A 25,513-nucleotide genomic window follows, 5' to 3' on the forward strand; every position below is an offset into this window, starting at 1 on the left:
ATGCATTTTTTGCTCTAGCCAGAACTAATAAAATTGGCTTCCTCTGAGCTTGTTTCAAATATACAGTACATGAGAGCAGGTTTACTGAGAAAGTGGCCAAATAAAATCATGTCTAACGTGACTGTGTAAGGCACTGTATAATTTACTTCAGACTGTCCCATAAGTTAAAGCCCAGAAAATAGTGCAGAAAGACTGTATAAAAAGTATCTGAATATACCCACCTCAGCTCTATGCTTGATCCCTCCTAATAGCCTGAGAAAAAGAAGAGATGTTGCATGCCTGAAGGCTGTCAAATCTGGGCTCTGGCAACAAAGGAATGGGAGAGCATTCCAACACTGAGGACTCTCACAGAGAAGGTTGCAGGCTCTTGGAGACAGATTTCCAAAAGTGTACAGCCCCCACAAGTGAGGATGGATTTCAAAAAAGCTCAACTCCCATTCAGACACCAGAATACGTGTTTAGATATTCAAACGATACACCTAAAAGTGTCACCTTGGGAGCTGTTGGCTGCTGAGGGCTTTTAAAATCCCCCTCTTACTCAAGTACCTCAGTGGGAGCTGAGCTCTTTTGAAACTATGTCCCCATTTGTGGGTGCTGACGGGGCTCTTGAAAATCAGGCCCCAAACTTTTTTGAAAATCTGGAATTTGGTCATCTGGAGCTTGATTCAAAGTCCAATGGCAAAGGATCCTTCCTTCCTAAATTCCTAACTGCCTTTTTGTGAGTGTGTTTGTATGTGTGTGTTAAACTTCGTTAAAAACGGCTAGCTACTGAGAAATGTTAGCTTCGCAAAGGAATTCTTAATTCACTATACAGTCCACTATGAAGCTTATCATGATGTACCATAGTTCATTCCACAAATGTTCATGTTGTGAACACAGCCCAAAAGTTAGCACAAGTGTAGGACAGAAAACGTTTATGCAAACATTTGGGTCTAGCAGATCAGAAGGCATCTCAACTTTTATTTCCCATTCCCAGTCACTGGAACTCAAATTTTTTCTTAGGCTCAGCCCTCCAAGACTGCTATGGTTCCTGGAGCAATGAAGTGATTTCCCCAAGGAGCAGTCAATACATTGCCACAATCTTAATCTTATTTAGCATGGTAGCATGGTTTTAATTTTTCTGTGTTTGATCCCACAGCCTTAGGAATATTGATAGAAATAGGAACTGTTAAGATCAAATAAAGAGCAGTCTTCTGTAAATAAAAGAATAAACTGCAGCTTTTAGCCTTTTTTGCAATGTACAAACTTTTCCAACTGTGCTGTAGAGATAAAAGGCTAGCATGTGAGCAGAACTGTTAGCAAATGCCCGAGCCTGTGATGCCTTCCGCATTCACTATTGCAAAAGTTTTGGTTATAGAGAACAGATAAAATCTATTCAGAATTTTCTTGGTGGGGAAAAATAATCTGCCTCAGAACATAAAAAATGTTTTGTCTGCCTAGTTTTAAGGCAGATTTATGAATTTCTGTTTCACCTAAATCAAACCCTTCCCCCTTGACTTCCACTGAGCCCTGAAGTGTTAAGAAGTATGTTTGCTGTCCCCTGCAGCTCATTGTTGACTTTAGTCGGTAGCTTTGTTTATAAATCCTTGTTGATTTTTCTCCCTGCATAGTTTAATTAGGTAGACTACAGACAGCTGGTCTCAGCATACTCTTGATGCCTAGATTGTGTTTTTAACAACACTCCCAGTTTATGTAGCATAGGTACTATGCAATAATCAGTGACAGGCCCAGAATGGGCTGTAATTAGAAACATCGAATAAGTTTTCTGCCTTTTGAAATCTGTCTCTTAACATCAAAGTGTTCCACACAAGTCCTCTTCCAGAGTCTGCTTCCATATCTAAATGAGTGATGTATTTCATGGTGTCTGTCGGGAATGATATAATGAAGAAAACTGGCTTTGAGAGAGGCCTGATTTAAAAAACAGCTGGCCCACTTGAATGTGTTTGAAAGCATCTGTTTGCAGTTGTATTTTTTCCTGTAAACTTCATAAACAAGGCCGAAGCTAATGTCAGATATTATACTTAACATGCATGCACCAACAACCCAGTGTCAGACCCAAACAAATTATGTGCTTGCAAAGTTGTCTGCAACAATACACCCAGGAAAGCAAGGCAATAAACTCATTTTGCAGGGGCGCTGTTATCAGTGTTTCACTATGCTTACTATTCAAAGGTATTAATGTTCCCTGCTTTAAACAAGTTCTCCCAGCATAATTAAACCTTTGAGGCAGAATATGAGCGGTGATGTAAACTTAAAGGACTGATCACAAATTCACATCCAGGAAAGCAAAAGCACTGAGGGTGAGAAAATGACTCAGGGGTGGGGTGCTGAGACAAAGTCTAAATGTGTGTGTGTGTGTGTGTGTGTGTGTGTTTAGGGAGGCAAGAAGGACGAGAATCTGGATACTCCCTATCCCCCTCTTTCTGGCTGCTATCCGGCGAAATTGTTTAAATCAGCCTTAATAATGAGAAGCAGTCAAAAGTTCATTTTTGCTCCCAGCAGGAGGCCCTTGCAGAAGACCAGGCAGGACCAACCCTTCTCCCATACAGGCAGATTTACATTCCTCCCCCCAAACCACCCACAGGTAATATTGTAATGCAAAGTACCTGGCTAAACAAGCTTCCCTTCCCCTCCCTTTCAATGAGGCAGTGTTTGGCCTATTATCTGATAGGAATCTTCCAGAGGGAGGGGGATGGATTGTGAGCTCTCAGGGGCTTTCCGTTGCTTGTCTGTGAAGTTCGATAATCCCGCGCTAAATGGTTTGTGCGCTTCAAACGTGAGGCTGGTAAATAGTTGTTAGGTGTCTGCAAAGAACGCGAGCGATCCGGGGAAAGCTCTAAATTAGAACCCTGGAGAAGACAGGGCTTCTAAGACAACCCTCGGGGCTGCTGGCGGGGTGAGGAGGTGGAGAACCGTGAAGTAACCTGGCCCACTGATTCCATAGTGCAGTTTGAAGAGATTGGCCGATGTACTGTAATCAAAGCGAACTGCCCGGGAAAGGCATTGGACTGAACAAGCAGTGTCGGTGTTTCTCTCCCTCAGATCAGAACACTTAAATCCATTCCCAAGCATTTGGGGGTGAATTAAGACTGTAGCAGTGACTCTTGACAGGAACAAAAATAAAACTGCATCCCAGAGCTAGAGAAGTAAGGATTTTAAAAGATCAGCTTCCCGAGTCTGAGAGCATTTCCATCCTAGGGGAAGGTACCGCCTCAGTCGTAGCAAGCAATGGGGCTGGATCCTTTCTATAGTGAAGTCGAAATAGCTATGCACTTCAGTGGGAGGATGATCTGCTCCAATAGGTTTGCCTTAGTAGTTCAGTGTTTTCTCCTGTAAAAGAGATTAATCTGTAACGTTAAAATCCCGGGAAAACAAAGTAAGAATTTAGCCCTGCCCTCCTAAACCTCACTATTTTCACCGGACAGAGTCTGTCGAGGCCCTTGAATGTTACTGGGCAAATTATGAACCCAAATAAAACTGAGATGGTACAATTAGCTTATACAGGGTTTCCTTCTGCTCTTCCTTTCTCCACTTTCATAAACGCTCCAACTTTACTCATGTACTTACATCTTTGGAATAAATGGGAAACATTGGTTAAAATCAAACATATCAGAAAACCACATAAAAATAGATATTTAAAGTATTTCTAGACGAATGGGAATTATTTCCCCATACAGCTCTGGGAGAGTCTTTTATTTCTGCTGTAGAGTGGGTCAGAGACTTGAAGTGTGGCGGGAGATCTTTGATTGGTGATTGCTCAGTGGTTACCTGATCCGGAATGTAGATAGGGCTAGGTTCGCGCACGAGTCTCGTTTGTATTATACATTGCAATAAATTAGCCCCCAGATCGAGCATTGTATAGCATCGGAGGCAGGTGTGGCTGACGGATCAGAGTGGGAAGGCCCTGCATTAACTCAGGTACAATATATTTAGTTGTATGCGAGTTTCAGATGCCTAGTATTGTAATGTAATGTAATAAAAAGGAATGGATCCAAAGGTGCTGGTCGCCCGCGCATCCCATTGAAATCAACGGGAGCGACAGGCGTTCAGCGCCTTTGAAAATAGGCCAAGTCGTTATTATCAGAGTTATGTTGCCAGACATTATCACGGGCCAAATTCTGCCCCCACTTACATGACTGGGAGCAGGCTGTGGTATCACTAAGGAGAGAATTCTGTCCGGGATGACAATCGGATAAGAATGGAAAGAATAAGAAATGAGATGCATCACGCACCGTTGGGGTGTTTTATGTCTTGTTACTTGCTATCCAGCTACACAAAGCTTCACCCCGCTGTTGTGTCCGGCAATAAGCTTGCCGCTGACTGAGGGTGTGTTGCTGGTTGAGCATTCAGTTGCAAGGAACAGTAGGTGGCGCTTAGCTGATACAGTATTTTTCTCTGTCTTCTGCATGCGATCTCCTCCCAGTCTCCTTACACAGCTCAGTTCTGCTCACATACAAAGGCTGCAATGGCCACAAAGCTAACGGGACAGTATGGCATGAGAACACCGCGAGGCGTTCAGGAAATGTGCTGCAGGCTGCTTAATGGCTTCTTAGGACCACACCTATTTCAGACAAGGTCTCTTTACTGGTAATTTATTGTCCTCATTCTGAGGCTCTCATCATGTTTGACATTAACTCTTCCATTTGCTCTTGGTATTATGTTTCAAGCCTGACTGTACAGCCACTATTAAAATATGCCAAAATTAGGCCTCATTAAAAGCCATTTGATCTGCTGGCTGCTTCTCATAAACTTGTAATTCACCCTCAGGGCAGTTTTATTACAAGTGACTGACGGTTCTTAGTTAAACCAGTGATTGAAAAGATTACACTGTAAACGTAAACTGAATCTTTTAAACTCTCCCGCTTATCTTGACTATATAGGCCTCTTATTAATGTATCATGTCTCTTGAAAACAGTATTCCTTATGAGTCAGCATGCAATCACAGACTCAGTGTCACGTGTAAGACATGCAACAAAAATGGACAAACAACAGACTTTGGATTTTGATTAATTACAAGCCAAAGTATATTGCTTTACTTTCTACTATCACCGAAAATAAATGCTTTCAAGCATCGGGCACACGCGCCTGTGAGGGTAAACGGAATGTTTGTAGCCGATGTGTATTACCTAAATGACTCGTGCTTTAAATGATCCCCTTTCTTTATGGGAAATGGTTCTTCTTTTTGCGTCCCGGTGAACTTTAGCTCGCAGTGTCCCTCTAGCTCTTTATGGCTTTTCTTTTGTTGATGTGCTTTTCTTTGTGACGTTTCTTGGGCCGATTGTATTTGTTAATTAGTTGCTAACAGCATCGTAATGTGGGCTTGATGGATAACCATGTCATTAGCACTCACCCCTGCAATTCACATCTCCAGCAGGGCAGGGGCTACCCCATGTTGAGACCATGATTTGTAAATCTAGTCTAGAGTGACACAGCTAACCTATCTCCTCCGTTGCTTTCAGTTTTCATCTCGAAATCACAGCCCGCTGTTCTTATATTATCAGTAAACTTATGATAAGCCGCAGTTTGATCCTGCTAGAGGACACAAGGCCATTACTACTTCCTGGGTAATGTTGTACCATCTTATTGCGTTGAGAGAGAAAATATATACACCACCTCACGCAGACATAATTAATTAGATGTTATTTATCTTAATCGGCTTGTTTTATTTGTAAGGTAACCAACTGCAAGAAAATATGTGGAAAATTCATCGACAAAATCTTCCCTTTGTGTGCTTCTGTATTCGTGTGCTTGCTGCTTTCAGAGCTCTCCAGCACTGGCTTCTCAGCCGTAAAACGCTTTCCAACGTGTGACTGGTGTGATGCCAGTACAGCCCGCGCTGTCAAACTGGGAGAATGGGAACGAGTGATCTTGAACAAATCACTGTGGGTGAGATTTTAAACGCCTCGCTCAAACATAAACACACACCGGGGGTGGGGGTAGAGGGAGTGTGAGATAAGCCTTCATCACTAGAGGGGGAGATTTTACTAATGAATCCCCAAATGAAGGCGCCTCCCTCCCACAGAAGCAAGTAGCCGCTGGCAGTTCTGGACCCGCTAAACCTGCCTCCTCTAACTCCGAGGCTCCTGCCAGAAAAGTGACTTCACTAATGCTGTCCCTACCCGGGCGGGTGGGCGTGTGTCGGGCGCTGCCGGCCGGCCGGCCCAGCCCGCTCCCCCCTCACACCGTTATCAGCTCGGTGGGCCCCGCCTCTTGCCTGGCGGTGCACGGGAGCTGCGGCTGAGCCTGGGAGTTGTAGTCCTGACTTCCCGGCTATCGCCCGGCGGTGGGGAGCGTCAGCCGAGAGACTACGTTTCCCAGGGCCCCCTGCTGCTCCGCCGGTCCACGGGCAGGGCTGGACTGTCAATCAGGGGACGTCAGCGAGCGGAGAGCGCTCAGGGTTATTACCCCCCACACCCACCCCTCGCCTCCGGGTCCGGCTGACAATCCGCGCTCCGGCCGCTCATGAGCAGGGAGGCAAGTGTCAGGCTGATGCGCCTGAGCGGGGCGAGGGCCGGCGGGGCCACGTGAAGAGGCTGCGGTGCCGGGGAGCCTTTTCCGCCCAAACCTGAGCCCCGGGGCAGAGGGGAGAGGCTGCGGCGCTGCGATGAGGCGCGGAAAGGTCGCGGTGGCCGCCGGCTGCTGCCTCTCCTTCTTCCTGGGCACTTTGCTGAACGTGTTCTTCATCCCGGGCTTTGATCCTCACCACCAGCAGCAGCCGCCGCCGCCGCGGCGCGGGGTCCCCCCGGCGTTTGCGGGCTCGCCTTTGTACCGGCCGGGGGGGCACCGCGAGAGCCCGCGCTCGGAGCTAGCCCGGCAGATCAGGGAGCGCTACGAGGAGCTGCTCCGCTACCAGAAGCACCAGGCGCCCGCGGCTGCTGCCCGGCGGCTGGTGAGACCGCTGGAGCGGCGGCTGATGGACCTTGCCCAGCCGCGGACCTCCTCGGAGCAGACTCTTCGGCTGGAGAAGGGGAAAGCGCCGCAGGCTGACAGCCGCGGGGGCCCCTATCCCGAAGCCAAAGTAGACCTGGCTCTGAGCCCCCCTCTGCTGGGGTGTCGAGACATCCACAATGTCACCAGCCTGCACTACTTGGGCTCCGGCTACACCAAAGCTGTCTACAAGGTCGTCCTGAACCGCACGCTGGCCGTGGCGCTGAAATCGGTGGATTTTGGGGGGCACGACATCGAGAACTGCGTGAAGCAATACGCGGCGTTAGACGCTTGCTACCGGCTCGCCTCCTACAAAATCATCAAGGAGATGATCCTCCTGCAAAGGCTGCAGCACGCCAACATCCTCCAGGTAAGCCCAGGGGGCTGGGGCGCTCGGGGGCTGGTGCCACGGGGGAGGCTCGGGCTCTTTGAAGGGAATTACAGGTAGCTTTTGCAGATCGGATGGACGTGGCACGGTAGACAGTGGTCATCTTTAGGTAGGGTTTCTTTCAAAATGCCTGGGCTTGTACCAGACAGCGAGTGAAAACCAGCCGACGTGTACAGATAGGATGTGGAAAAATGTGTCAAGGGTTTATTTCTCACCACAGGCAACCTGTTGGCGCTCTTCACACCAAGGGAATAAAAGTATGTAGTAACCGCAGAAAGGAGTGTATATAGGGTGGAGCTGATTGCATTTGTGATCTGTATGAAAGAACTAGAAAGCTTTGATCTTGATATACCTAGAACACTGCGGTTCCTGGCCTTGCGTCCCGAGTGATTATAGTACAGCGAATAAATAGTATTTGACTATCACTAATGTCAGCCCAATGGGTCGAAAAATGTCATCTTGCGATAACAAGCCTCCCTCGAAATACAAATGTAACATTCTTTGGACAAGTATAGTTATAACATCCTTTTAGACTAATGTTTATCGAGTCAAATACGTCACTTCAGTTAATGTTTTCTAAAGATTTGTAGATATTAGTTCATCACCATTCAAATTTCATATATACAAAATCCCTTCTGATGTATCATCTATACAGATCTATAGTTTCTGCTCTTTTCTAACAACTCTTTACTTATAATACGGAGAAGATAGGAAAGCTTTATACACAAACACGCTCAACAGACATACATGTACAACTAAAGATATTGACATCCTCTCTGAAGTGATTCATTCTGCCAGATTTACCCTGGCCAGTGGCCTGTATACCAAAGCAGTGAGGAAAGATTAGGAATATTATACATTTTCATGCTGCTAATTGGTGCAGAAGTAATGTCATTATGGGAGAAGGCGTATAGCTGCGCCTGGCCTAGCAGCCTTTTCTGAGTGTTCTTTCACCTAAGAAAAAATAAAATTGTGATGTTGGAAAGCGAAGGAAACTCCCTCAAAATATGTACAATAAAATGCTATCCAAACAAACGACAACTCCCCTTCCCCCCGAATATTATGGGAACGGAAATGTGATTGTTCCTCACCTGGCACTGTGGTCGTTATTTAGGGTTATTGTGCATTTTATCGTGTGAATCTTAAATACACAGAATCCTGGCAAATGGAAGATTAGAAGGAGTATGAACTGTAACAGGGCTCAGTATTATTCTTACTGTACACTGACATTACTCCACCTGCCAGAAATGTTGCATCGTGCGACTATTACACCTCCACATTAATTTCAACGTGCCCATTTGGATTGAAATTGTGTGGAACGTTGATGGAAAAATAAAACAATATTAGAACGTACATTCCCCATAGCTACTTTTAAAAAGAAATCAAATAGGCAGTTTTTGATTTCTTCGTTAGCAAAAGGTACCAATTTCCCCATAAGAACTAAAGGTCGAAATGAACAGAACGGTCAATTTTCATACACTGGAAGTCTAGGAAAGGCCAGATGCCAGTTTAATATCGCCTCTTCCCCATGAGTACATGCGAAAATTAGGTTTGGGAAGTCAATTTCTTTCTTGCTTTCCTGGGATAAAACTGGAGAAAACATTTTTTGTAGCTCTAGAATAAAAAATCAACAACCAACTAAATAAAGCGTTTGCTAACGATTGCGTCCATGCTGCCCGGTATAACTACTGTATAACACATAATGAAAACAACATCTCACACGCTACACTACAACTTCTGTTAGAGGTTTTCAGTTACTCCATATGATGTAATACATCCTCCTAGGAAGAAATTCAAACTAATCACTGTAGTGCAGACTAGGATATCGATAATAGCTTGACAGTAGGAAATAAACTCAATTTTTAAACATTGGTTTTCCAGATTTTTTTCTTATTCCGTAGAAAGCAATCCAGTGTTTCTACAACTTAGCAAAACTGATGATTTATATTAAACATGTTAGAATTGCAGTTTCTCTGGTTTCCTCGGTGGGTTTTAATGATCGTGCTGTATTCCTTTCACATGTTATTCAAATAGATACTTTCATGGTATGCAGAGAATGATTTGGAAATAATTAGTCATCTTCACAAAATGGAAACCAAACTTCTGTCGTGCATTATCTATGCAACGAGCAACAACAACAAACTGCCGTGTTTACACATGTGTAGACACTAGGGTTCCTTTAAACTGGGATAGGCATTATGGAACATCTTATTGAAAAATCTGCTCACGATCAGTGATTGCTTTTTGTACCAAAGACTAGAAGAAGCGCTGTCAGTTAATTCCTGTGTTTGCTGAAGGCTGGTGGATCTTATACTAGGTAAATGAAGTCAATCTTCTTCATGTCACATTTTCCTTGTGAGCAGTCACGTCATGTAGAAACTGAACGAGAACAAACACATGAATAGACGCTTCTAAAAACGCCAATTAGAAATACACGCCCAGCCTCTGCGCTGGGAGAATGTTCCGACGAGCAAAAATCCCCTGTGTTAATTATGTTTTCATAAATGACATGCCATCTAATTACAACATAGATTAAATTTAAATCAGAAACATGTTTTCCGTTTGGCTCAGATTCTTTCTTTATTATTTTGGCTGCCCGCTGTCTCCTCAGACACTAGCAGAATTTCCTTTTCACTTGGCTACTCTGATCAGATTGCAAATGCGCTAGAAAAAAGAGCTGCGAAGCCACATACATCGCTGCCTTTTTGTTTACCCTTTTCCATTCATTGCGTGTAGCGCGGGGCGAGGTCACTGCCGTGAGTGAACACTAATGGTTGATAAGACCTTACCTTGCAAGGCGACTATAAAAACCCGACAGACTTTATCTAGTCACAGCTGGGCAGACGTATGGTCCAGGAATAGATCTGTAATGTCATCCTGGGGGTCATCGGGGCACATACATGGGGAACAGTGAGCGTTTTCAAAGCCAGCCTGCTGTTTTTTGTTATGTCTATTCTAAAATCCCCGATAGGGCATGATCCTGCAGCTGCTGACGTCAGTGACAAAATTAATGCAGGATTAGGCCTATAACGCTTATCTGGGTTTAGAAATCACTATCTATAAGTTTCTGCCGGAGACAGAGGGAAGAAACTGAAAAGCTATCATACTTTCCCCAATCTATTCTGGTTTTTGACATAAGCATCAATTTTAATTGGAGGAAAAGAGTGTAAAGGACCCAAACCATTTAACTGATGTCAAATTCACTATAACACAGCTGTGTATGTCCTAATAAGAAAACCTTTTTCTTAGCTCATTCTCATCGGGGTTCTTCATCCACTGTAGAAACACAACTCAGAGTCCTCAGTTTGTCCTCAAAAGCCTTTCAGTTTCTGCCTGCATGCAACGTATCCATCAATCACTGAGTTACTTCCCTAGCAAAATGGACAGTCCATTTCTGCGTTAGAGAGACAAGGTGGGTGAGGCGATATCTTTTACTGGACCAGCTTCTGCTGGTGAGAAAGAGACGCTTTGACACCCACCTTGTCTCTCTAATAGCCCGGGAGCTACAGGGCTAAAACAACATTGCTGCATACAGTTAATACTGCGTTGCTACTTGCCACTGCTACTTCAGTAGCTCTTAATTGAGCAAAATACAAGACTTCTGCCTGCTGCTGGGCTTAGTTTTAAAAAGAATTTCCAGCTTCAACATCACTCTCACTTAGTCGAAAGAGGTGTGGAGACCAGCTGAAATGACTATCCCGCCACCCCCGCCAGCAGCAGCTTACAGTCCCTCTCGGGTAAGGAACTTTTAGCGATCTCAGACATGGGAAAAATCAAATGTGCTGAAAAAAATGTCTAATACGCCAAGCCACGGCTTAGCCTGGCGATTGGGTTAGCCGCTCCTGGCGACTCAGATAGGCTCACGCTGGGTTTTCAATAGCAATGTGTTTACTGCGGAGTTTGACATCACTGTAAACCAGCCATAAAATATTGCACTTTTGTTTCTCAGACTTCCCCTTCCAATTATCCCCCCAGCACACAGTGAACACTTAACACCCCTAAGCCAGCTGCGACCAATTATTAGCACGACTCGGGGCTGGAGCTGCTCAGTGCTGAGCTGCTTCAAATCCAGTTGACTCGCTCAGCCTTCTAAAACAGCGTCCCCAAATAGCGGTACTTTAGTATGAAAACAGAAGCCACCCTCCCGCTAACTGCAGCTGGTGATGGCGGTACGGGGGGCTTTTAGAAGGGGCGAGGGAGAAGAGAGATCTCCCCTTCTTCCATAGAGTCAAACGCGGACAGATAAATACCCGCCCCTACTCACAGAGATGCATAAGGCTGTGTGCAATGTTATTGCTGCTAGGTGGCTTTCCCTGCACTGTACCCTTAGCGATCTGGCGCGGCAGCACAGCCCCTCATACAGGCCTGAGTGGGGGCATATCTAGGGTGAATATGTTTGAGTCTTTCTCGGGGGAAACCCGGCGTTTCTTTCCTGGAGGTTCAGTCCCAGGAAAGGGGATTTCCCTGTAAATCTCTCGCAGCTGACAGTCTGACGTGTCCTTTGTAAGATAACAGACTTGTTCTTGACTGTCTCGGCAGTTCCCATTCTAGCCTGTGTCTTGTCAAAACCAGCTTTGGTCCCGTCCCCTTTGAGGCATCCTTTTAGAATACCTGCTTAGGGCACAACAGGGCTCGCAGCCCTGGCCTCGCACCACATATTGACACGTTCATCATGCATGGAGCCTGTTCGGGCCAGGCGCCAGATGTGGCACATCCAGCTATCAAACGACATGCTGAGAACCCGGACGAGGGAGTGTGGGTTAGTGTTAGATACAGGGGTTAGCTGGTGTTAATGCAAAGAAAACAGGAGGTGCCTGTCGCTTTAAAGAGTTTGTATTGACCGTCTCTGAGTCAGGCTTGGTTTGTCCGAGGGGGCATTGCCTCGGGATCTGGGCAGAGGCGCGGATTCAAAGGGCAAGGCTGGGAACTTGTCAATTACACACACACACTGCTCTAGATCGCTTCCTATACACATTCCTGCCGCACACCAGCCATTGTGATAGGCAGGTGCAGATGAAAATGGAACCGTATTTGGTTTGGAGAGGGAGAGGAGGGCTAGTTCATTAAAGTTGATTTAATAATGAGGGGCATTGGGGAAGAGAGGGATTTGGGTCACTGATTTATTGTCACACAGGATTTAGCAGCCTACTAATTGCTTTGCACTCGCTCTCTATCAAGTGCTGTGGCGGGTCTCCTCTTCCTTTCCCTCTCCGCGGTGGATTCTTTTCTTAGAAAGTTAAAATATTTATTTCTGAATCCAGCTTTCCCGGGCAGCCGGGTTAGTTTACTCTAATTCCTCCCTCCAGTCTGTCTGTATCTAGGGAAGAAAAGCAAATCAACTACCATTTGCTGTTAATTTCAGACAATGAATACGATTGGAAAGACCCTGGCAATGTTTGATTTACTGTAATAATATAATTACAGCCCTGTAGATCTGAATTAAGGGTGCTGCCATTCATGGGTATAAACAATCTTTTGACGGGTTCTCCCCTTACATTGCTGAAGACGAATGGAAAGGAGTGAAGGTTTGAAACTGACATACGTTTTGTGAAGCCGCAAGATTATCTTTGTAGGTTTTTAGTATCTTTATAATCACTCATAGCGCAATTCAGTGTGTTCTACTGAAAAAGTCTCCACGTCAACCAAAACAAATATTTTTTTTAAATAAAATAAAGAATAAAAATAAGTAATGCTGAGTTCATTTAGAAACAGTGGCAATGGGGTGGGGAGGAACAGTCTTGAATAGCAGCTGACAGCAGACCAGAGGCTTGTTGAGGAAGACCACCCCCCTTTTTTCGTTTGTTTGTCAGATTAGTGGTTAAAGCAAATACACTTTAAAAATCATGGTCCAGATTATGATTTTATCCCATTTTAAATCTGGAGTAATCCAATTGTTTTTAGGGGAATTATTTTGGATTTACATATGTGTAAGTGGCCTTGATTACACTCTGAAGATGTATCATGTTAGAAAACATGGTATTAAAAGATTTTGCCTTTGGGGTGGACAAATCCAGCGGTGTTTGAAAACATTTTAAGTGGTCCTGGCATGGGCTATTACAACCAGCTAACACAGTTTTAAACATTATTTGTTCTTCTTTTAAATAGGATGTAAAGTCATGTTACCATCATGTTAGTTAACATGTTTTCTAACATGCTGCTTTTCCTCAGCATAGATAAATCCAGTTAGTGAGTTCAAAAGCAGGACCCTTATTTTTACTTTGAGAATTAAAATGTTGAGGTCTTAATATAAAATCTGGTAACTTTATATGGAAGAAAATAATTTCTCCAAGTGGCAAATTAATTAAACTGCATTTCTAGCTTAAATGAGTTGACATGAATCATCTCTGGACTCTTCAGGTCACGTTATATCAGGTTGCTTCATTCAGAGTCCACACTAATCTTTAATTAACGGAACTGGCATACAACATGGGGCTAGGGGTGAACTCTAGTTGGGTGGGGAGGGTCAGATGCTCAGGAAATTCTTTGTTGTTTCAAGAAAGTGGGGTCCAGTGGAATCAGGAGCTCAAATCATGAAAAGCTTTTGTGCTGGTAATGGTGGAGAATACTCAGTGATGAACTGAAGAGCTTTTTATTTTTATTGAAAAATTTGAGCAAACTTCTGAGTAGACTGTGGTGTAGTGTCATCAACGAAGAGCCAAGGCAAGATGGTAGCTGATCACATGGGGAAATTGTCTTTATGAAATTTGGATTGGGAGAGGAGTGTAGAAATTTCCCTTGGAATTGAACCTTCAAAACAGAGCCCCTAATTAGAGAGAATTAACCCACTGGAATGAGAGCTTGGGATCTTATTAAGTGCTTGATCTGCATCCATAGATAAAGGGTACAATATAGCTCCAGGGGCCTATGTACACTGGGAAATTTTCTAACTGCTGTTAACCTGTTTTTATTAGAGCATTTTTAAAGACATTTTAAACTGCCTGAAACCAAGTGCACACCAGGACTTAGATAGTTTTAAAATGAGTTTAGCTGAACAAGTTTTAAAACTGCTCAGAAATTTTTCCCAGGGTAGACAGGTACTTGGGGTAACATTTTCAAAAGCATCTAAGTGACTTAGGAGCATAAATCCCCAAAAGTGATGCAGGAACATAGAAGCCTAAGTCCCAATTACCTTCTGTGTCAGGTTGGCTCCTCAGGATTAGTTCACAAAGGGACATAGACATGGCAACACCTAACTTCTAGGCACCTAGCTGCCTAGTGGAATTCACAGCCCCAAGTTAGGAGCCCAGGCTGTGAATTCCACTGAGAAGGGGAGATGCCTGAGAAGGGGAGACTTGGCGTCTGTTTATGCTAGCCAGTAGGAAATACCGAGGAGAGGGGTGGGGTCTGAGCCCTGTGTCTAGTTCCACTCTGGATTCAGAGCAGTTAACCCTTTCCTGGAACGAGGTTCCTAAGCCACCTCAGCTCTTTCTCAAAAAGAGAGAGAGAGAGCGAGACCCATCACATTCTAGCCTATAGCTAGGTGGTTAGGGGGTGCTCACCTGGGCTGTGGGAGACCAAACCCCTATTCTGCCTGGTTTGGGGCAGGTCTCCCCTATCTCTGCCTTGACCATCAGGCTATTGGGCATGCTGAAGTGGGGCTCTCTCAATCTCTTCTGGTGAAGCTGTTCCATTTTGTATAACAAAGGAAATATTTATTGGAGCAGGGACCTACATCCCAGGCAAGTGCCCTAACCACGGGGCTATGAAGTCAGTCTCTCTTGAGCCCAGTTAATATATATTTATTTAATACACAGGGGAACAGCTTCAGCAGGACAGGTTGAGAGCACTGTCACCCTAGAATACCCAATAGCCTCATGGTTAAGGCACTTCTCTGGGAAAGCTGGGTTTAAGTCCCTGCTCCATATCAGGCAGAATGAGGGTTTGAAAACAGGTCTCCCATAGCCTGCATGAGAGCTCTACCCACTGGGCTGTCAGGTATTCTGGGATATTCCTGCCCACGTCAGAAAAGTCTAGATCTGGTTGTCTTTTGTGCAGGTAAGACATGCTCTGACAATACCTACCAGGTTTGGCCCTGGAGGAATGCCAAGTTGGAGAATCCCACCCGGGGGGAGCATGAACTAGGGCACTGAGCAGCTTGGTGGTGTTAGACTTAGGTGGTTTTGCACCTGCTCACCAACAGCAGTTGAGGTGCCTAGGGAATTTAGGGGTGAGGTGGCGTCTGAGTGGGGGTTTTGAGGTTCTCATTGGTGCCTATATTTTGTATTTAAGACTCTGAAGTGGGAGTTAGCATTAGATCCACAGGGAGATGTAGTGACATAAGCACTTTTGAAAATGTTACCCTAGGTGTAATGTGGGGTGACAGCACCGGATCTCTCTGTAGGGTGAGGAGGAAAACAGCAAACAGTGCCACCTGTTGATGGAGACAGCTTGCTGCAGCTCCAGTATGCCTCCACAGCCCTGGGGAGCTCAGGGTGGGAATGGAGAAGGCCAGGGAGAGCAGACAGATGCGGCTTGGCGAGGAAAGATGAATTACACAAAGTACTTCTTTATTGCAAGAGTGCTTCCCAACAGGCCCAGATGTTATCCTGCACTTTTAAGAGTGAAGAAAGGATCTGTTAACAAGAACTCCAGTGCTGCTGGAAGCACAGAGCTGATACAATTGCAAACCAGCCATAACTATTCATGTCATTATTAGACAAGCCATATGCCTCAACTCTAAAGTGTCCAAATAATATTTTCTCCCATTGAATAGCATGGGACTGTAGAGGGGATTCAACTTACATAGCTGTTGGCAGGAAGGGATTTCCACGAGGCATAAACCATAGAATTAGTTAAAGAGCTACACCCTCATTACTCACTTGCAAATACATCCTTCATAAAACTAATCCCATTAATTTGTCGAATGATTTCTCTGATTGTTCCTCTGTGTTATGTGCCATGTAAATTACCCCAAAAGACTCTGTTTTGAATTTCTGGCTCCTTTATGGGAGCTGATGATTTGCAACCTCATCAGCTTTCCCTGCCTAGGATCCTGGCAGTCTCCTCTCTGTGCAGCACTGAACAGAGACCAATGGCACCATTTCACCTTTTTGCAAAAATCACCTTTGCTACTTGAACTTTTCAGAGACACACTGCACGTATAAAGCTGTTCACGTTGGTGGGTATCCTGCCCAGGACACTGTTTCAATAAAATATAACATTTTGTATAATGAGGATTCCAAGGGCAATTCTGCTTTATTACTTACCATTGGGCTAATTTGTAAGGTAGGTAAGTACTAGTGTCCTACTTCTTTTATTAGATAGCAAGACTGAGCGAGGTTACATAGATAGTCCAGGGCCACACATCGAGTCTGCCACAGCTGGGGCTAGACACAGGATTTCCTGGCTTCTAAGGTCCCATGTAGTCATGTTGTCTCTTTAGATCTGCATCCTGCCCTTGATCAGTGGGTGTGTCTACATTAAGTTGAGGAAAACTTGTCTCTTTCATACTTCCTGTCACGGTTCGATAAAGGGTTTGGCCCTCCTACACTAGCAATTATTAAAATCCTTCTGCACCAGTTCAGAAGGAACACTTCCTGACAGCTGTTGCAAACAAACAATTCCGTTCCCTAGCTTCAATGGCACTTGATTGCACAAAACGGTTTGTAGCATCACCCATCCTTGCAATGGTTTAACCCACCCACAAGTGCTATTTTGACAGAAATTGTTTTGATGCATCCACGCACACCACACACACTGTAGTTGTAACAGCTGTAGTTCTAAGATGCCTGTAGGGCCTAGTCCATAATACCCACTGCTGCTGAAGGGAGGGGGTGGCTTTAGAGTAATTTCTGCATTACTACTTTGTGGGAGGGCGTGGGGATTAGCCAAACCAGTATGATGCCACCCATGTGGCAGCCTTGTCCACAATAGGGAAAGACTGTTGTGGGGCACACACTTGAGGAGCATTTGAGGAGACAAGGTGTCGTTCATACATTGTATGTACCAACCAGTGATGGTTTTAATACCTTTTCACTTAGGTCCAGATTGTTAAAGGCATTTTTGTACCTAAAGATGCAAATAGCCCTCCAGTGAAGTGTCTCAGTGCCTAATTCTCTTTTGAATTCTCCTCTTCCATGATGCCTACAAAAAAAACTGAACAGGAGTTAGGCTGCTGAGACCACAGCCTCCATCTGTCAATCTATATCCCTCTGTTGTCTCTTACTTACTTCGATTGTAAGCTTTTGGGGCAGGGACTGTGTATGGTGCGTAGCGCAATGGGGTCCTGGTCCATCACTGGCACTCCTACGCACTATGGCAATACAACTAATCAATAATAATAAAGGAGCAAACTGTTGTCTTTTCTCCAGTCTCAGCCTGGCCACTCAAGCTAGGCAAAAAGAACTGCCCGTGGAGTATTTGTGGACCTAGGCCTGGAAGGCTTTATATTGTTTCTGGCTAAACTCAGAATGATCTATGATAGGAAGAGCTGCTTATTCTGGGACTTTGCAGCTGCAGACCGACTCTGAGTTAGACAAAGCTCTCTCGAGGGAAGTAAGCCCAGCAGTGAAGAAGACTGAGACACTTAACTCAGTAGAATTATACGGAAGGGATCAGTTTTAATATGGACGGGTCTCATGAACATTTCAACAGCATTGTCTTGCTTGCTGCTTCAGAACAGAAAACATACAGAGATTAGTAATTTAAATAGTTGCATAATTTAGAGTCAAACTTCCACACAACCCTACTGAAGGGGATGCACTCCTCACAGATGGAAGTCAGGGTAGATAGTCATCCCTATTATTTAAGATATGGCTTCAAATTCTGCACTCAGTTATACCTGTCCATTCCCATTGAGATCATGGTTAGATTAGTAGTCTCATTGACTTTAAGTGAGATATTGGCAAGAGCCTGCATGAGTAAGTGTTTTCCTGGGCTGGACCCAAGGGTTGTGCAATGCAGTGTAAATTTACAGTGCTATAAAGAATTTTTTATAATAGAACTATTTCATTTGGGAGTTTAATTATAATGAAAATGAGGAGAGAGAAAAGGGAAGAGAACTTTTGTAAGCCTTATGTTTACTGCCAAAATATGTGCCTTACAGATTTTGTGAGTATAATATATACATAGACATGTGAATTTCATTTTTGTTCCGCTTTCTTTTGAAGCTATTAATATGGATGGCAGCTATGATGACATTTGTGTAACCTTTAGCTCTTCTAGTGTGCCGCACTATTAATAATAGCAAAGTTATTAATAAAAAACCCTCCTAAAGATAGTTGTGAGTAGTTAGTTTAATATTTAAATTATCCACTGCTTGCTTACAATTTCCATCTCTAGCCTGAGGCAACAGGAAGAAATTTTGCCTCTTGTCTTTGACAGTCAGCTTTGGTCCCAATCCTACAAGAAGCTGAATGCATCCTGAATGGTGCTGAGTGACCTCTGCTCCCTGCAATTCCTCTGTATATTACATTTACCTAGGAAGATTAAAATTAATTAAATAACCTAATCATTTGCCATATAAAAGCACTCACCATGTTTACAGATGCTTTTGGATTGAGGAGGGGTGGCAAAAATATTTATAATATACTCCGTAAAGTTAGAACATTTAAAATGTGAGAGGAAAAAACAGATTTTAGGCCAAAGAGGAAATCCTAGAGTATTTATTGCTAAGTAACAGCTATGCATCATGGTTGTTCTTGTATATCCCTCCAAGAGGGACTGGCCTGTTGCCATGGCAACAGAGGGCATGGCCCAGGTGTCAGGTGCATGTAAAAGTTTACCCTGATTTTGTCTTCCTTTGGTCTGATGCCATTGGAATGTCAAAGCACTCTACATTCGGTTCCACTAGGCGCTTGATCCAGTGTTCAGCAATGTCAGTGGGTGTCTTTCTATTGAGTGCAATGAGTGTTGATGCAGGCTCTAGCTTACTACTAGACTGGCCTTGCCATGTCCAGTTCTGGACTAATCTCCAGTTTGGCTAGGTGTGCACATGTATCTTTGAAAATAAATACCATCCAATGGGCACAGTGCCCACGAGCTCCAGTGGGCACACGAACAAGAAAATTGTTGTCAGTTCATGGCCAAACTCTGCTCTTACAATGGAATAAATCTACAGTAACTCCAGTGAAATCACTGAGGTGTGAGTGAGAAGAGAATCAGAACTAATGCTGTTACTTTAGCAGTTACAACTCTCACAATTTCATCAAAGGTGATTATTCCTTTTTTCCCAGAAAGTTTGAGCTCTTGGAGTCATGTGATGATATGAACAATCGCAGCTTTCATTACAAAAAACAAGTACATTTATAGCCCTCCTGGTTACAGAGGAAAGCTAATGAAGGGAATCCTCAGGGCTCCAAAACTAGAATGCAAACACATTTTATCATTTTTTTTTAATATCTCATGATTTTGGGGCCAGTATTCTGTTTTTGGGGGTCAGACTTCTGATCGTTCAATGCTTCAGGCTGGCAATCTTGCTTTAGGCTTACACCAGCGATACAAAATAAAGCCAGATTATGTTCTAAGATTTTCAGTTGTACCATTCCTGTCTGAGCAAATTGTATACATGAAAAGTAACACTTTTGCTAAGGCTTTCTCTTGACTTTTTCTTCTTCTTTTTTTTTTTTTAATCCAGCTTTGGTGACTACACTAATGCGTGAGGGCCTGTTGTTTGCATATACTTACCCACTGATGACAGCTTAATAAGCTCCTTTATTTTGTGTTTTTATTCAGTAAGCTTGTCAGCTTTTGTGTGCGGTCTGACCTCTGCTCCCCACCACCCCCTTTCTTGTCTGAAAGGGGCACCTCTGTCTCTATAATTTGTAATAAAAGGCAATTCTAAAGGGATGTGAACTGACTGGCAGTACAGACATGAAATCTTACAAAATAATATAACTTTCTCAGGGGCTGACCCTGTATTCTTTAGGCATCTAAAACTCCTGCTGAAGTCAGTGGGAGATTTAGGTGCATAAGGAATACAATCTTTGATTGAGAAAATCTAAACAGTTAGTGAAGGACTCAGTAAACACACCTGCTCTACAGGGATTATTGTGCACAATGTGACAACAGTTCAAAATTTCATATCTGGCTTATATTTTCCTAAGGAAACAGAAAAGCATCCTAAGCTAGTAACTGTTTATAGATTCTATACAAAATTATGTATTTGTAGTATTTCAATGTAATGACTTGACATATCAGACAATATTCATTGGATAATATTTCTTTCCATACATTTAACTGAAACTACGCCATATGGGGGTATGAAACAATAATATATTTGGAAAATCTAATATGTAACTAGATGATAGGGATAAAATGCTATCCCCACAAAGAGAATTTCATTTGCTGAAGTTCCTGATTCACTCTGCTTGCTCTACTTTCATATCTTTCCCATTTGGATAATCTTTTGTCTCCAGTTTCATTCAAATTGTCTGTGTGGTTATTTTTCCAAATGCAGGTGGTCAATCCAAATATGTATGTATACAAATTAATTACTTAATTATTGGTAGTGAAAATGACATTGTCCTATTTGGGACCTTTACAAACTAGATTGGAGAAAAACCAAGAAAGTATACTTTGGGAAACAACCTTGCATTGACAGGAAGAAGGGATGATCTAATGAGCTAAATTTTTAAGGGAAAATACACATACATCTGTCTTCTGTGTGGTCATGCACATATAAATGGCCATTTTGGATACCTAATTATTTGTTTGCATCAGGACGTAGCTACTTTTTAAATTTTCAGTCACCACAATTGTACTCCCAAATGTGGCTGTGTATTGCATTTGCATTTTTGTATTGGACCTCAGGTCTTCATTTAAAATATATTGAAATGTAGCCCAATATCTCCTTTCCATCTATGATTTCCATGCTCCAATGATTCTATATAACAAAACAGCAATTCCATAGCTAGAAATGTTTTACGTAAGTAATAGTGATAAAGAAGATCTTAAGCCAAATGACCTATTTCTTTAGTTAGAATTATGTGTGATGAAGAAAAAGATCAAATAATTTTTAATGTATTTAACTATGGACTTAGTTAAATTAAATGGACTTATGGAAGAAAATTTCCCATTGCGATTTGAAGAGAGAATTTCTTGTGGAAGGAAAATTGGATTTTGCCCTTTAAGCTTTCATAGCGACTTGAAGCAACTAATTATGCTCCAGAACAGCAGAGTCTGTACTAAATATAAACATCAGTCAGCAACGATTTTTGCAGGAGTGCAATTGGATTCTAAATGGAGATAATTCAATGCAGTGCCACCCAACCCCCCGAGAACAAACCTGTTACATTATTATGACAATTGGAACCCATATTTTGAGATTTAACACTTGCAGAAGTATTCTGAATTTATTTTTATTAAATATATATTTTGATTAAAATAAATCCAGAATCCTTTAATATGCATTTACATATGCTATAAAGATACTTTGTCTTAATTAAAATTACTTTGTTTTTATTGCACTCTTTCAGAGGGCTTGAATGGCTAATGAAGACTGATGTCCTTGTCATTCATTATTGCTCTAAATTGACATTTATTGTAGAATTGACATTTTTCATTAAATTTGTCTTCTAAATCTCACTTCTGATTTATTAGTTTTTTCAACTTAACAATACAATTTTATAAATCCCCTGTGTGATTCTATAGAACTAGACTTTAGAAGGATATAGACCCTCTTATTAGGCTCTGACACCAGAAATTAACGTATATAAAATTCACAGGCAAGACCAGTAGCATTCTATCAAAGATGCATATTCTATAAAATATTTTAATTCTCTTTATATTTGTGTTCTTTTTGGTTTGTAATGGTAATAATTGTGCTGATGTATTCTTCTAAGATAGTTTGTGTCATGCTAAGTTTTTACTACTATCAGAAACATGCTTCCATAAAAAATTGTGTCACAGATATTAAGGGACAATCCCTGTATCTGGTCCATGAAGGCCTAGGTTAATGTGTATTATTAAAACTATGGCGTATCCCTATTTCAATCCCATGTGTCTATAGTGCAGAAATACCTGCCACAAGTACATCTCTCATGCCAAAATATCTGTTGTATGTTTTTTTAAATAAACTATTCTAGATTCCATTTTGTTTGATGTACATGTTTTACCAGTTGTTTTGAAGTACAATGCTATTCTTTCACTGAAAGGAGTAATTGCTTACTTCACTTACATTTTTGGAATATTTTTTCTTCCTTTAAACATGGACAATGATAGAGCTAAGGGAATGATTCATCACAAATAATTTGCTTACTGAATTTAACCTCCTTTTTGGCTTGTTAAATGTTTGTGAGCATATTGCACAAATTTGCTTGCTATTCAGAGTAGTGAGTGAATTTGTTTGCAATGTTTTTTCCATTGTTAGTTGATTGAGATCATTTAACTGCTCTGGCTATTCAAATGTTGCTTAGTCGTGATCGATCACATAACACACAAGGTATTGTTTCTGAACCCAGAATGGCTGAGCGTAGTTCTTATAGGATCTGATTCAAAGCACACTGATGTCAATACAAAGACTCCCATTGACTTCAATGAGTTTTGGATGATGTCCATAATCAGGAGACGAATAGGTTTGAAGAAGCCATGGTGTTTTTGAGCCTTTTAGGGATGGAGAGGAGATGAGTAGGCTCAGGGGATTTTTAACCTTTTACGTCATGCCAGCTCTTCTACCATAAGATTTATTTGGTTGGGGGTAGAGTGTAAAATTGTCCCTGCTGCAGAGACTGTAATCAGATCTTTGTTCAGCTCATTTAACTGCCTCTCTGCCAAGGCTTTGGCAAGGAGTTTCTAAAAGTCTGTCTCCTGGCTGTGTAAAACAGTCCCCATCCCATCTGAAATAAGTCACTTTAAGCACAGGCTTAAAATGTTGTTACTGTGAAAGTGTCTGTGCAAGTAAAAACTGATCACTCAAGTGACTTTTGGAAAGTAAACACAAAAGGGGCTGGAACTGCATTCATTTTAAAATATTTTGCAGTATTTACCCCTCTCTAACATTATTGCACATGTAACTTCAACAAGTACTATTAGAAGCATTTTCTGCATTGGAAAGGATATGCCTTGGCATTTGCAATGGCTTTTTAAAGTTCATTATAAAGATATAGGTGAACCCTCTGTGGCATTTAAATACAAATAGACACTCAGTGCGCTAGCAATAGTACTGCAAAAAAATCTTGAACTTTAAATGAGATATTCTAATGCTTATTTTTAAGCACAGAATTATTATGATTATGCCAGATAACGCATATACTAAAATGAATTCCCTCTGGTAAGTCTCCATATCTACACATGCACATATTTTTCCGTATAAGTTTCTTGATAAGGGTCTTGATTATAAAAGCCTACCCAGAAGGATAAGCAAATACTGCATACCCAGCCACCCATGTGTGGCCTGCAGAGTCTGCACTGGGCAACTTAAGAGTTTCAATAATGGGCTTCAACAGGACATCTCCTCAGATGGAAGTATACAAAGCTGCAACATGGGGTCTTAAGGGCAGAGTCCTAAAACATATAGGATCCAAAGGTCCAAGGAGGATGCAGGAGACTGTTTCCTACATCCATGGAGAAAAGAAGAGCATGCCAAGAAGTATTATACTAATCTCTCTCCCTTTGTGTACTTTTTTCAGCTCTATGGCTACTGTTATCAGGATAGCAATGACATCCCAGACACGCTGACTGCCATCACTGAGCTAGGCTCACCACTGGAGATTATTCAGCTTTTACAGACCTCTTGGGAGGACAGATTTCGAGTAAGTACAACAACCAGGGTATCTAAAGGACTTTTAAGTAGGATGTGAACACACAACTCCAAGCATGTAAGAGGGAAAAAAAAAAAAGAGAGTTACATAGTTTACAGCTTTGTTCACATTTATTAAACAACTGCTTTGCTTGGGAATGTTAAGTCTTAGTTTGTCTGCAAGACATAACACTCCCATTTTTCAGTTTTTAAGACACTGCACTATTATGTGTGTTGATGGTATCTAATTATAGGATGTTCTGTGCTATTCACATTATATCTTCAAAGGTTTCATACTTGTTAAAAACTCAGAGCTTGGCATTTTTGGCTTGTACATTATGCTCTACAACTGGAATTCAAACAATAGAAGGATGTGACATCTCTATCTTGATCATTATCACAAGCTGATTTTATAATTGTTTCCTACTGTTTCCTGTTATGTTGCCTTTTACTAGGGGAGAGTAAAGGGTAAAGCAAAGTTTATCAATGTACATAGATCCTAAAACAGAGTTTGCCCAGTGAAGCCCACATTGACAATTTAACAGAAACACTTAATTTGTATGCAACGGAACCCAGACTGTAGAGGTACTTTCATCATGATAGGGTATGCTGAGCTGTAGTTTCGGTGGGATGTACCTCACTATTAAAGATTAGGGCAGTTACAGGCTTCATTTAGAGCTCTGTGAACTGCATTTGGCCCATGAATTGAACTTCCACTATGTTGTTCTAAAAGAAACAAACTCCTAATGATGACTCAATCAGAGTTTTTTCGTTTGTAATGGCCAGTGAAGTGTACTGCTGTCTCCCTCACACCTCACCCATGCAGGGGCGGCTCCAGACCCCAGCACGCCAAGCGTGGGGCGGTGGAGCCGCGGGACCAGCGGACTCTCCGCAGGCACGTCTGTGGGAGGTCCACCGGAGCTGCGGGACCAGCGACCGGCAGAGCGCCCCCCGCGGCATGCCGCCGTGCTTGGGGTGGCGAAATCACTAGAGCCGCCCCTGCACCCATGCAACCGCAAATTATGGCACTGTGATGTAAATTGCAAAAGAGGCAGTAGATTATTGGCTTGACCATACTACATAGGATGTGGGTGGAAATTCTCTTTAGAATGGGTATCCCTTAGAGGGAGATGAAGGAGAAATACCTTGGCAATGCTGGTTTGATTCATAGAGATGTAATTATAAATAGAATGTTCCTGGAACTGCTGTAATGAAGCCTTAGGCAATGTCATAACTATTACCTTATCTAGTGTGCAGCTGTCATAGAGGAGAAGAAAAAGGACACAAGTTCTCAGCTCAATACATGAAAATTGTTTATGTATCTGCCGCAGTCAAGAAAACATTAACATGGTTGTTTAACTTTATACACTCAAGTAGTGTCTTTGTGCTTACAGGACTAGGACCAAATCTCCCCAAACCTATTGAAATCAGTGGAAAGCAGTGGTGCAGAATTGAGCCCTAAAATGTTTATTTTAAGCTTGTTGTTGGGGATATACACACACAGCCCATATCAGCACTGAGGG

At 42.6% G+C, this 25,513-nt stretch overlaps 1 protein-coding gene and 1 long non-coding RNA gene across 2 annotated transcripts in view; one reads left to right on the top strand and one right to left on the bottom strand.

Annotated features, from left to right (window-relative positions):
- Positions 1-1,624: 1,624 nt before the first annotated feature.
- Positions 1,625-3,706, bottom strand: LOC120401746. The gene is made up of 2 exons (XR_005596698.1): positions 3,568-3,706; positions 1,625-3,330 (listed from the first exon to the last, which is right to left on the bottom strand). It is a non-coding gene; the product is annotated as an uncharacterized LOC120401746 (long non-coding RNA).
- Positions 3,707-6,360: 2,654 nt separating this feature from the next.
- PKDCC (protein kinase domain containing, cytoplasmic) overlaps positions 6,361-25,513 on the top strand; it is a 45,967-nt gene continuing 26,814 nt past the window's right edge. The window contains exons 1-2 of the mRNA XM_039532723.1: positions 6,361-7,297; positions 23,881-24,003. Coding sequence (XP_039388657.1) covers positions 6,605-7,297; positions 23,881-24,003 — 816 coding nt within the window. The 5' untranslated portion in view covers positions 6,361-6,604. The remainder of the gene's footprint in view (positions 7,298-23,880; positions 24,004-25,513) is intronic.

Source organism: Mauremys reevesii, linkage group 3, assembly GCF_016161935.1.
Source record: "Mauremys reevesii isolate NIE-2019 linkage group 3, ASM1616193v1, whole genome shotgun sequence".
Lineage (NCBI taxonomy): Eukaryota > Metazoa > Chordata > Testudines > Geoemydidae > Mauremys > Mauremys reevesii.